This window comes from Neophocaena asiaeorientalis, unplaced genomic scaffold (assembly GCF_003031525.2).
Source record: "Neophocaena asiaeorientalis asiaeorientalis breed wild unplaced genomic scaffold, Neophocaena_asiaeorientalis_V1.1 scaffold461, whole genome shotgun sequence".
Taxonomy (NCBI): Eukaryota; Metazoa; Chordata; class Mammalia; order Artiodactyla; family Phocoenidae; genus Neophocaena; species Neophocaena asiaeorientalis.
This window is the reverse complement of record NW_020173230.1, coordinates 636028-648414: the sequence shown is the minus strand read 5'-3', so window position 1 is coordinate 648414 and position 12387 is coordinate 636028. Positions and strand designations below refer to the sequence as shown.

The window sequence follows — 12387 nt, the reverse complement described above, 5'->3', positions numbered from 1 at the left end:
TTGTTCGGCCTTTTGTCCATGCAGTGCTGTTTGCGACGCTGTGGGAATGGATGGGAAAGGACCAGGGAAGAGGCCATGTAAGAGGCAGCATGTGAAGGACAGGTAGGATGTGGGCACAGGGTGGTTACAAGGGGCAAAGGAGGTGTGCCAGGCTCAGGGGAGGAAGGCCTAAAGAAACGTTTAAACAACTTCACTCCCCACTGGTTTTATCAGATTCTAAATTTAATCATCAGTTTTATACTTGGATTTAAAAAAAAAAAACAATGAATACACACTTATTCAATACCCACATCTGTGTATTTTCATTCAGCTCAGTTGTCAAAACGCAGGCATTTCAGTGGTCCAACCATATTAGAAACCCAAAACCCAGTGGGCCCAGGTAGTGGTATTTCAAGAAACACTTAGACAAGAAGTAAAGCACAAGTAATTTTATTGGGTAGGAAATTTGTTACAGGCTTTGGTTCTAAATTCCCTTCACACCTGCTTGTTCTCATGGCTCATTTACAAACCCAGTGATGTCTACTTTTTCTTTTTCTTATTTGCAATGGATTTGCTGGACTGGGACACCACTGTGTCGTCTTTCAGGAGGCTCGGCATGAAATTCAAGGATGTGGCATCCACTGGTTCCTTGATCACAGTGATGGCGACCTCATAGTCTTGCCTTTTGGTCTCTTCCTCTCTCAAGCTTTTCAGCCTAACAAGAAGCAAACACAAGAAAGTATCTTTTTTTTTTTTCGCAGTACGCGGGCCTCTCACTGTTGTGGCCTCTCCCGTTGTGGACCACAGGCTCCGGACGCGCAGGCTCAGCGGCCATGGCTCACGGGCCCAGCCGCTCCGCGGCATGTGGGATCTTCCCGGACCGGGGTACGAACCCGTGTCCCCTGCATCAGCAGGCGGACTCTCAGCCACTGCGCCACCAAGGAAGCCCGATATCTTTTTTTGTCTTTGAAATTTCAAAACCGGTTTTTATGTTGTATGTGGTGTAAAGTAGTCCATACCTGGATCTCAACAGTTTCTGTGAACAGAACTAAACTGTCGTCACTGCCTGAAATAAAAAGTGGTGCAATAGCTAGATAGTTTAAGACAAAGTTTTCACACATCTAAGGTGACTTGTGACACACTTGTCTCTGAAGCAACTTAGCTAGTAAGTAGCCTTTTAAAATACTGTTGTAAAAAAATAAAATACTGTTGTAGCCGTTTTCCTTAAGTCTAATGCTCTCTTCCACAGACCAATGGGCTTGAGATGCCCTTTACAGAGATCAGACATTTGCACTTGGGACTGACCTGTCTGCATGGAACTAAGCCTGGACAGTGGTTCTAGAAAGGTAAGTGTGCGGCCTTTGCTAGGTGCTCACCACGCACCAAGCATTGTTCTCGATGCTTCACAAACACTAGCTCACTCACTCCTCACAACAGTCCTACAAGGTATCACCTCCACCTTAAAGATGCAGAAACAGGCACACAGGGACAGACCTCACCAAGGTCACCCAGGTGATATAAGTGATGGGGCTGGGATGTGAACCTGGGAAGTCTGGATCTACGTCACGCTGCCTCCTCGTGGATGCCTAGGGATGCCTTAGACAACCAGGACAGAACTGGTGGCTACGGGTTCCCAGCTGCACATGAGGACGTGCCGCCCTTCGGAAGGCGGAGACTTTTTTTTAATATATATTTTTAGATTATTTTATTCATTTTTTTTTTTGGCTGCATTGGGTATTCGTTGCTGCATGCGGGCTTTCTCTAGTTGCAGCAAGCAGGGGCTACTCTTCATTGTGGTGTGCCGGCCTCTCATTGCAGTGGCTTCTCTTGTTGCGGAGCATGGGCTCTAGGCGTGCAGGCTTCAGTAGTTGTGGCACACGGGCTTAGTTGCTCCGTGGCATGTGGGATCTTCCCGGACCAGGGCTTGAACCCGTGGCCCCTGCATTGGCAGGTGGGTTCTTAACCACTGCACCACCAGGGAAGCCCAGAGGTGGTAGACTTTCAATGAAAGTATTTGGTACTGAAGCTTCTGGTGGCTACAGAGGACAGGAAAGAAAGATGCCCAAGAGCCGGGCGGGCGGGCAGGAGGGAGCCGAGAGGTTCACTGAGTTACCTCGCCTCCAGCTCCTCATTCTCCACCTTCCTCTGAAGGGCCATCGCTTCATTATGTAGCCTGTTTTCCTTTACTTTCTCCTTGAGGGTTTCTTCGTGTTTATGTGCTTGGAAGAGAGTGTTCACAAAAAAGATGTACATGTTACTGATCCATGTATTGAATTTTTCCTTTTGTTCATCCTTGGATTTTTCTTTTTCCTCTGGAAGAAAGTTTGATTAAAATGAGCATTAATACAGTCTTGCAATAACTCTGGGGTCTGTGTTCCAGTTCCCCAGTTCTGTCACTTCCTGTGCTGGGCTGAGTGTCCTCATCCCCCCATAAGGTGGGTGACACTGTGCTCCTCGTGGGCTTGTGAGGATTAAGGTAACTGCAAAATGCTACAGAATCACCTGGAACAAGGCTGGCATCAGCTGACCACAGCCATGATTGTCAACACTTCCTTCAAGTCAAGTCTCCTGGTACCTGTTATTTTTTTCCTAAATAGCTTAAATATTTTGGTTTTCTAAAATTAAAATCTTAGAAAATTTACAAGATTCCCATGTTTCAGAGAAAGAAAAAACAAACTCTTGGCTTTTGCATACACTGTCTTTAAAGGCAGTTTTCACTAAGAAAATTTCATTTTGTTTTATTTGTTTTGTTTGGCCGTGCCACACAGCTTGCAGGATCTTAGTTCCCCCACCAGGGATCAAATCCGCGCCCTCAGCAGTGAAAGCACAAGAGTCCTAACCACTGGACCTCTAGGGAACTCCAAGAAATTTTTAAGAAGGATTTTAACTCTGAATTGAATAAGAAGGTAGGTAAAATTATTGACTTGGTAAGGAGTTGCTTCACATCTACTAAGGCCAGCAGATACACACTTTGGAATGTGTTTCATATAGTTGATTCCAGGAAGACAATGCTTTGGATAGTTCTGTAATATCAATAAGACTGGGGAACTTTCAAGAGAGCAATTGTCTTTTGACTGTGTCTACAGCTTGGGCTGATCTGCTGTTTGATGGCAGTGATGGGAGAGGAGTATGGGCACAGGTACTCTGTAAACATAGCATTCTGTGACCAATCTACCCTCCATCCCAGGAGCTACTGTGACGGGCCCAAGAGTGGAAGACTAATGCAGAGAACCTTGATGCTGGTGCCAGATTTTTTTTTTTTAATGTTTATTTATTTTGGCTGCTCTGGGTCTTCGTTGCAGCACACGGACTCTTAGTTGCGGCACGCATGTGGGATCTAGTTCCCTGACCAGGAATCCAACCCGGGGCCCCTGCACTGGGAGCACGGAGTCTTACGCGCTGGACCACCAGGGAAGTCCCGCCAGTGCCAGGTTTTACAAGGACTAAGAGAAATGAAAACATACCCATAAAGACTTGCACATCAGTGTTCATAGCAGCATTACTCCTGATAGCCAAAAATGGAAACCACCCAACCGTCCATCAACTGATGAGTAGATAAAATGTGGTGTATCCACACAGTGGAATACTGCTCAGCAACACAAAGGAACAAAACACTAATATGTGCTACAACATGAACGAATCCCAAAATAATTACAAGTGAAAGAAGCAGACGCAAAAGAATGACTCCATTTCTAGGAAATGTCCAGAAAAGGCAAATCCATGGAGAAAGTAAGTCAGTGGCACCAGGTGGCCCACAGGCACCCCCCGGGCTCCAGGCACCTCACCCACACACACCAACCCCCCGTGGCCAGCTACCTGTGGTGGTGAGGGTGAGCTCTGGCAGGTGACTAGTGAGCACACACAGAAAGCTGGCCCAAATCTGTGGGCAACGGAAGGACCACAAATTCCAGCTTTAGCACTGACCTTGGGAAAGCAAGGTACGTGAAAAGGTGCTCAGCATCACTGATCATCAGGGAAATGCAAATCAAAACCACAGTGAGATGGACTTATATACACTACCAAATATGAAACAGATAGCTGGTGGGAAGCAGCCGCATAGCACAGGGAGATCAGCTCAGTGCTTTGTGACCATCTAGAGGGGTGGGATAGGGAGGGTGGGAGGGAGATGCAAGAGGGAGGAGATACGGGGATGTATGTATAGCTTTGTTAGAAAGCAGAAACTAACACACCACTGCAAAGCAATTATACTCCAATAAAGATGTTAGAAAAAAAAAAAACAAAAAAACAATGAGAGGGAATTCCCTGGAGGTCCAGAGGTTAGGACTTTGCGCTCTCAGTGCTGAGGGCCCAGGTTCAATCCCTGGTTAGGGAACTAAAATCCCACAAGCCACGAGACAAAGCCAAAAAAAAAAAACACACCAACTCACACCTGCTAGAATGGCTTGCTTCAAAAAGAAGAGATGCTGTCAAGGATGTGGGAAAACAGGACCTTTGTACGGTTTTGGTGGGATTGTAAATTGGTACAACCAGTATGGAAAACAGTATGGGTTTCCTCAAAAAATAAAAAAAGAACTACCCTATGATCCAGCAATTCCACTTCTGGGAATACATCCAAAGGAAATGAAGACAATATGTCGAAGAGACAGCTGCACCATCACTCTCACAGTGGCACCATTTACAACAGCCAAGACAGGAGACGGCCTAGGTGCCCCTCAGCAGATGAATGGGTAAAGAAGAGGTATGTGTACACAGTGGAGTAGCACTCAGCCATGAAAAGGAGGAGAGCCTGCCATTTACAACACCATGGATGGACCTTGAGGGCATTACGCTAAGTGAGGTAAGTCAGACAGAGACATACAAATACTGTATGATCTCACTTATAAGTAGAATCTATTTTTTAAAAATACAAACATATAAAAAGAGATCAGATATGTGGTTACCAGAGGAGGGAGATAGGGGACACTGGAGGAAGGTGGTCAAAGGTACAAGCTTCCAGTTATAAGGTACATAAGTACCAGGGATGTAACGTACAACACGATGACTGTAGCTAACACTGCTGAGTGATGTATGTGGAAGTTGTTAAGAGAATAAACCCTAAGTGTTCTCATCACAAGAACTGTTTTTGTGTGTGTTTATGAGATGATAGATGTTAACTAAACGTATTGTAGCCATCATGTCACAATACATGTAAGTCAAGTCATTATGTTGTACACCTTAAATTTACACAGCACTGTATGTCAATTATATCTCAGTAAAACTGGGGAAAGAAAAGGGTTAGAGCAATGCCTTGAAAGGGAACTCTGTCAAGCCAGGGGGCAGAGTTGGGAGCAGCTGTCCCAGCCTAATTATATTTTAAAAGATGGTTGTACATTTTTATAAATGTTAAATCATTTATAAGCAACAGTTTGCTAATACCAAAGTTCTATTATTAAAATACTCACCATTTTGAGATAAAAGAAAGGTTCGCTCCTTTCCTGGAGATTTAAAGTTCATTTTGGAAGTTTCTCCATCACTTGGAGACTTCTTGATCTTGGGCTTTTTCTTTAAAAAAAAAAAAAAAGAAAAATCATAAAGCAAAATATAACTTCTGCATCATTATGGACTAAAACTAGTTTTCTACATTATAAATAATTAGAAAAGTATTAATGAGGCCATTATCCTTATGCTAATTTGACTATTTCTAATCTGCCTAAAATTTGACTTTTTAACCTGTATATTCGTCCTGTTAAGGAAATAAATAACAGAGCTATTGTATCTGCTGGAAGGCTTCCCCCAGGAAACCAAAGACTAGAAAATACTCCCTGGGCCTGTTGGGAAAGTATTAATCCATCTCTTAGTGGCTTTAATTACTATATACATGCTGTTTACGCCTACATTTTTATCTCCAGTAGATCTCACCCTTGAACTCCAGACTTTGTCTCCAGCTGCCACTTGCTGTCACCACGTGGATGTCTCATCAGGCACCTTAAGTCTGACATGCCCAAACCCAACCCTTTAATTTCACCCCCAAAACTCATCTCCCCCTCAAACCCCAGTCCTCCCCTTCATGATAAATGGCAGCTCTGTTCTTCCAGTCGTTCAGGCCAAAAAAAACCTTAGAATCATCTTTGCCTTCTCTTTCCCTCTCAAACTCCACAGCCTTCAAAATACATGCGGATAATTCCAAGAGCTTCCTTACAGGTTTGTCAACAGCAAAGCCATCGTAAGCCTACTGACCCCCCTTGCCCAGGGCCCCCTCCCGGCCGGGCACTGCCTCACTCAGTGCATCTTCTGGGCCACGCCGACGTGGCTACACCTGCTGCTACACCCCTTCCAACACCCCAGAGGTGCTCCCGCCTCAAGGCCCCCGCACAGGACAGTCTCCCCGCAGCTGCGCTCAAGTGTGGCTTCATCCGAAGACCTTCCCTTCCCACCCAACCCTGTCTCTCAGCCTCCACCGCCTGCCTCGCTTTCCACCGCATCACTGATCCCTCCCAAATGTAAAGAAGTATAGCACTGCGGTAACGGGTGTAAATCCTGGAGTCAAACTGCCTGCGTGCAAACCCCCAGCTCCACTGCTTACCAGTTCTGTGACAGTGGGCAGGTTACTCGACCTCTCTGTGCCTCAGTTCCCCCTTGGAGCCGATGAAGCACCTACAGGTCGTCTGGGCATTAAATAAGCGGACCCCTGGGAAGTGCGTAGCACCTGGTAAGCACCCCGAGGGTGTTCACTCTTCCTGTTCTTCACGAGTCACCACGTCCCTCTCTCCCCCGGAATGTGATGCCCACGAGAGGACGGGCTTTCTGTTCCCGCCAGAACCCTGGCACCGGAAGAGCCCTCACCACATAGCAGGTGCAGCAGTAGATACCATGGCCGCGGCACTGTTTTCATGGGTAGCTGTGAATACAAACCTCTGATTGCCTTATCTTGCTCATGTCAAGCAAGACTCCTAACTTGCTTGAAGACGACTTAGTGCTGCTGTCCTGCACCTCAGATGCCTGGCTTCTTAGAGCACTTGGACTCCTGTTCTGGGTGTTCTGATCAACGACAAACACATAAGAGGATTTCTGGTTTCCGTGGAGACACACGTGTACGTGATTTTAACGTGGTATAATTGATTTACAATGACCTGCACATAACGCGCACTATGACGGTGAGTTTCGATGTGTCTACACCTGTGAAACCGTCACCTCAGAGAGTGGACGTATCCATCACCCCAGGTTTCCTGTGCCCCAGGAAGCCCTCTTCCCTCATCCTCGGGCAACTACTTACCTGTTTTCTGTCACTACAGATCACTTGGCATTTCTAGAATTTTACGTCATTGGAATCACAGCGGTATGCATCCTTTTCTGTCTGGCTTCTTTCACCCAGCATAATTAATGCACCCATGCTGTTGGCATGTGTTATGAGTTATTTCACTGCTGGCTCATTCCCCGTTGTATCGTTATAATAGGACTTGTTTATCTTGATGGATGTGCGGTGCCAGATTGGAAACCAGACGTGAACTTGATCGGATGGTTTCTGAGGCTGTCCCCGAGGCCAGCGTGTCCGTGTGTGGTTACTGGAGTCCATGTGCTGCCATCCACGCAGGCATGCATGAGTTTAAGGTGGACATGACCCAGCCCCAGCCTGTGGCCAGGCTCTCGGATGACCTGGAGGGGGCGTATCTGCTGATCGGGTGGACTGGGCACTACTGAAGTTGAACCTGCACGAGGGTCCAAGGCACATCCTGGGACTCGTGGTCAGGTGCTCCTTAGATGACCAACAGTGAGAGGTCTCTCTGAGTGAGCAGCTCTGGCGAGTTTCCCAGCTGGGGTTTCCGCTGGCCCCCAACACTCTCCCTTGTGGCTCCGAATGAAGGACTCAACGATCAGAAACCCTTCCAGCCCACTACCCTGAAACCCCCGCTCCATCTGACCCAGTTGGCTAGATCTTTCGGTCAACGGCCCACGCTGTCCCTGCTCCCCCAAGGCTTTGGCGTGAAGCCCAGTGTCCAGCCCCATGAGCAGGTCCTGTCCTCTGGGACGCGCCCAGCATCCTGCACACGCTCGGGAGCTGTTCCTTGGCATCTGTGCTCTGTGACGAGCGATCCACTCTTGTAAACGCTAGATCATGGGATGAAACGTTTCATAAAAACCACCTCAGATGCCGTAGGCCTGGTGGTCCAGCCAGGGGAGCCCCACACCCCTGAGGGTGTTGGTAGGCCCTCTGACACTCATTACGTATCTCCACTATCATAGGTCATGACCAGAAAATACATTTTCCCTAATGTAGAAAAAAAACAATACGCTCCTTTCAGAATGTGAAAAGAAGTCTTAAATAAGTTATTTCCTGAAGGGTTACAAAAGCCCAAGATAGTCTTGATGATGGTTTAACCATTCCAGAATAAAACCCATTCCTTACTCTGTAAATTCTAAGATATTATTTGTTACCTGATTTATCTTTGTATAAGTGATTCCAGCTTTGTTTCCAGACGAGTCATCATTTGGAAAATTTAAATAGAATTTAGTCGATTGGTTAGTAACAGAGATGAGTGCGAAGCTTAACAGAGCTTCAAAGAATTCCAGGAAAACCAGCTGAAATAGAAGAAAATATCAGGGGTCTTATTCATCCTGACACACCTCGAGGTGGACCAGCAGTTCTTCGGGGTGTTTGTTCTCCAGAAAGTACCACCTTGTTCAACACTCAGGCGTCATGGGCGCACAGCAGTTTGCAATAAAAACTACAGCATTTAAAAGATCTGTGAGGATGTACATTCTCTCCTTAGCTTGTAAGTCATTTTTCTATTTGCCGGAAACATTTTATTTTATATTAGCTAATTGAGGACAGTCACTTTCAGAAGTATTTCTTTTTTTCTTGGACAACTAGAGAAGTGGCACCTGTTAAGAGTTGGTGCTGAATGGCTAAGCCCTCTGGAGATGCTGGGATAGGGTGAACATAGTTTGTACATAAGGAGGATATGAATGGGGAGGGGCGTTGCAAAGGGAAGACTGTTACGGTTTGAACTGTGCCTCCCAAAAAGGAGTTGGAGTCCTGTCCCCCAGTATGCTCAGATTTACAGATAATCGAGCTAAAGTGAGGCCGTTAGGGTGGGCCCTAGTTCAATGTGGCGGCTGTCCTTACAAGAAGAGGGAAATTTGGACCCACAGACAGAAACATAGGAGACAATGTGAAGAGACATGGGGAGCAGACAACCTCTACAAGCCAAGGAGAGAGGCCTGGAGCAGATCCTTCCCCACAGCCCTCAGAAGGATCCAATTCCAGCAACACCTTGATTTCTGACTGTCAGCCTTCAGGCAAGGTATGTGTTATATAAGCCAAAAACAGTTGGCAGGGGCGGAGGTTAGCAAGTACAAATGTCCTGAGGTAGGGGTGTGATGGGCGTATTCAGGGAACAGCTAAGCGGCAGGTGTGACACAGTGTCAGACGTGGACCCAGAGAGGTGGCCGTGCTGGCACCTTTGGTGCCAATCCAATCTTGGTGTCCCAGGTAGAGCAAACAGCCTGAGTTGGATCTGTACCGTTCGTGACACCTGTTTACAAACCTCAAGTTTAAAGTTGCTGTCAATTCCATCATGCATGAAAGGATTATCTTCTGCTATGACCTCCACAAATTTGCTCGCTGTTAATTCTTTATTTATCATTTTAAATCTCTGTAAAAGAAACAACCAATCAAATCATAATGGCTGATAATTACAAACAGCTATATATTTTTAAAGTTAGTTTATACCAATACAGCACTTTAAGGAGATGGTCTAGAAATAAGTATCTTAAAAACTGGTAATTTTGAAAAGCATTCTGGATTAACATTGGTATTTACCTCTCTACTCCTTCCCTAATCCCTCTAAGACAACAGTAAAGATTTTATAAATCTTTTTTATTTTATAAACATAGGACAGAGAATGGGAGAGTGGATGACCCAGATGTGAGATATCAACACAGCTCTACTGGTGGGAAAGCGCTGGACTAATGGGCTTAGCAGAACAAGGAGCTGAGAGCTCAGGGAGGCAAGAGGCAAGTCGAGTCCAGTTGGAACTCAGGAAGGAGTCAGCTCTGAAAGCCGTGCTATAGGTAAGGCTGAACACAGGAAGACTCCCAGAAAGTCTAGGTGAAGACCCTTTCCACATCTAGACTGAAAACAGGAGGTTGACTCGCTGGAGATACTGAACCACAGTGCATTTGGCTCCCCTAAAGTCACAGTCCTGCTGAAAACAAGAATTAGGGGAAAGTGCACGTTGGTAGGGCCCTCCCTTCACACTGACCCTTCCCTCCACTCTGTTCTAAGAACTATGAAAACCAGGTTCATATCCCCCAGGCAGGAGTTAGGAGAAATCCTCCCCTGGAAAATCGAACATCCAAGAGAAAAGCTCTGTCAACCACAGGCTGGTGGAGGGTCTTCCCTGGCAGTCCAGTGGTTAAGGCTCCACACTTCCAATACAAGGGGTTTGGGTTCGCTCCCTGGTCAGGGAACTAAGATCCCACATGCCACGCGCCACAGCCAAAAAGACAAAAGACAAAACTGTGGGCTGGGGAGGAGAAAGGGGAGAGGTGGGGCAGTTTCCTGGCTTGGTTACTCCACAGTGAAACCTAATCTTTGACAAGTGCCGCTCATCCACATGAACCTCCAAGCAGCCTTTATTTATTTTATTTTATTTATTTTTTTATTTTTGGCTGCGTTGGGTCTTTGTTGCTATGCTTGGGCTTTTCTCTGGCTGCAGCGAGCAGGGGCTACTCCTTGTTGCGGTGCGTGGGCCTCTCATTGTGGTGGCTTCTCTTGTTGCGGAGCACAGGCTCTAGGCACGCGGGCTTCAGTAGTTGTGGCACATGGGCTCAGTAGTTGTGGCACACGGGCTCAGTAGTTGTGGCTCACGAGCTTAGTTTGCTCCGCGGCATGTGGGATCTTCCCGGACCAGGGTTCGAACCCGTGTCCCCTGCATTGGCAGGTAGATTCTTAACCACTGTGCCACCAGGGAAGCCCCCAGTCAGCCTTAGAGTGTCACAGTCCTATCTATGAGTGGACAGCCAAGTTTCACCACACATGCTATGGGGAAAGCCTTAATATAAAAGCCAGAGAACAAAACCAACAGAGGTGGGGGAGGGAGATCTGGACTTGGAAGGAACAGAGGCAATGTAAAAAGCCGAGAAAAAAAAAATTCCATTTAGCTCCCCCACCCCCAATTCATTTCTTCAGTGGAATAAGAGAGATTGCATCCATGTTTTAAAAACAAGCAAAATGCTTAAAAAAGGGTCAAAGGATTAGAAACTTAATAGCAGAAACTCAAGTAGAAGGGGAAAGATAATGCAGGAAATCTCTCCTAAAGGAGAACAAAAAATAACAAAGATATGGATGGTCAGAGAGAAAAGACTAAAATAAAATTAAATTGGTCCAGGAGGTTTGACACCCATGTTCCTCAAAAAGGATGGAGAAAATGGAAGGCAGGAAATCTGAACAAGTAATTCCAGAGCATTTTGCAGGACTGAGGGGCACAGGCTTCCAGTGTTAAATAAAGCTCACGAAATAAACGTAAAAAGACAAACACCAGGGTCTTCCCTGGTGGCGCAGTGGTTGAGAGTCCGCCTGCCGATGCAGGGGACGCGGGTTCGTGCCCCGGTCCCGGAAGATCCCACGTGCCGCGGAGCGGCTGGGCCCGTGAGCCATGGCCGCTGAGCCTGCGCATCCGGAGCCTGTGCTCCGCAACGGGAGAGGCCACAACAGTGAGAGGCCTGCGTACTGCAAAAAAAAAAAAAAAAAAAAAAGACAAATACCAAAGCTGCATCACTGTGAAATTTCGGAACAAGGATAAAAGTAGATTGTAAAATATTTCACGAGGAAAAGAAATTATATCAAAATGACTGAGAAGCAACAGTAATCAAGACAGTGTGGCACTGGTAGGAGGATAAACATACAGATAAATGAGATACAACTGAGAACCCAGAAGTAAAGCCACACATCTATGGCCAACTGGTAAGAGGATAAACATACAGATAAATGAGATACAACTGAGAACCCAGAAGTAAAGCCACACATCTATGGCCAACTGGTAAGAGGATAAACATACAGATAAATGAGATACAACTGAGAACCCAGAAGTAAAGCCACACATCTATGGCCAACTGGTAAGAGGATAAACATACAGATAAATGAGATACAACTGAGAATCCAGAAGTAAGCCACACATCTATGGCCAACTGGTTTTTGACTAGAATGCCAAGACCAGTCAATAGAGGGAAAAACAGTCTACTCAACAAATGGTGCTGGGACAGCTGGGGATCCACACACACAAGAACTGTGGGACCCCCTACCTCAGACCATATACTGTAGAAAAACTAATTCAAAATGACCTAAAAGTGAGAGAGAAAACTCAGAAGACAACATAGAGGTTAGTCTTCATGATCTTGGATTGACAATGGATTCTTTTTTTTTTTTTACATCTTTATTGGAGTATAATTGCTTTACAGTGGTGTGTG

General features: G+C 46.1%; 1 protein-coding gene across 3 annotated transcripts in view; it reads right to left on the bottom strand.

Moving 5' to 3' along the window:
- Positions 1-278: 278 nt before the first annotated feature.
- The window catches only part of RSPH10B (radial spoke head 10 homolog B), a 41072-nt gene continuing 28963 nt past the window's right edge, over positions 279-12387 (bottom strand). For 2 of the 3 annotated variants that reach the window (XM_024745443.1, XM_024745444.1), the window contains 6 exons: positions 9465-9572; positions 8353-8496; positions 6832-6957; positions 5382-5481; positions 2093-2291; positions 279-694 (listed from right to left, as the gene is read on the bottom strand). In XM_024745443.1, coding sequence (XP_024601211.1) covers positions 520-694; positions 2093-2291; positions 5382-5481; positions 6832-6957; positions 8353-8496; positions 9465-9572 — 852 coding nt within the window. In that variant the 3' untranslated portion in view covers positions 279-519. The remainder of the gene's footprint in view (positions 695-2092; positions 2292-5381; positions 5482-6831; positions 6958-8352; positions 8497-9464; positions 9573-12387) is intronic. The other variant, XM_024745445.1, reaches the window with a different exon arrangement.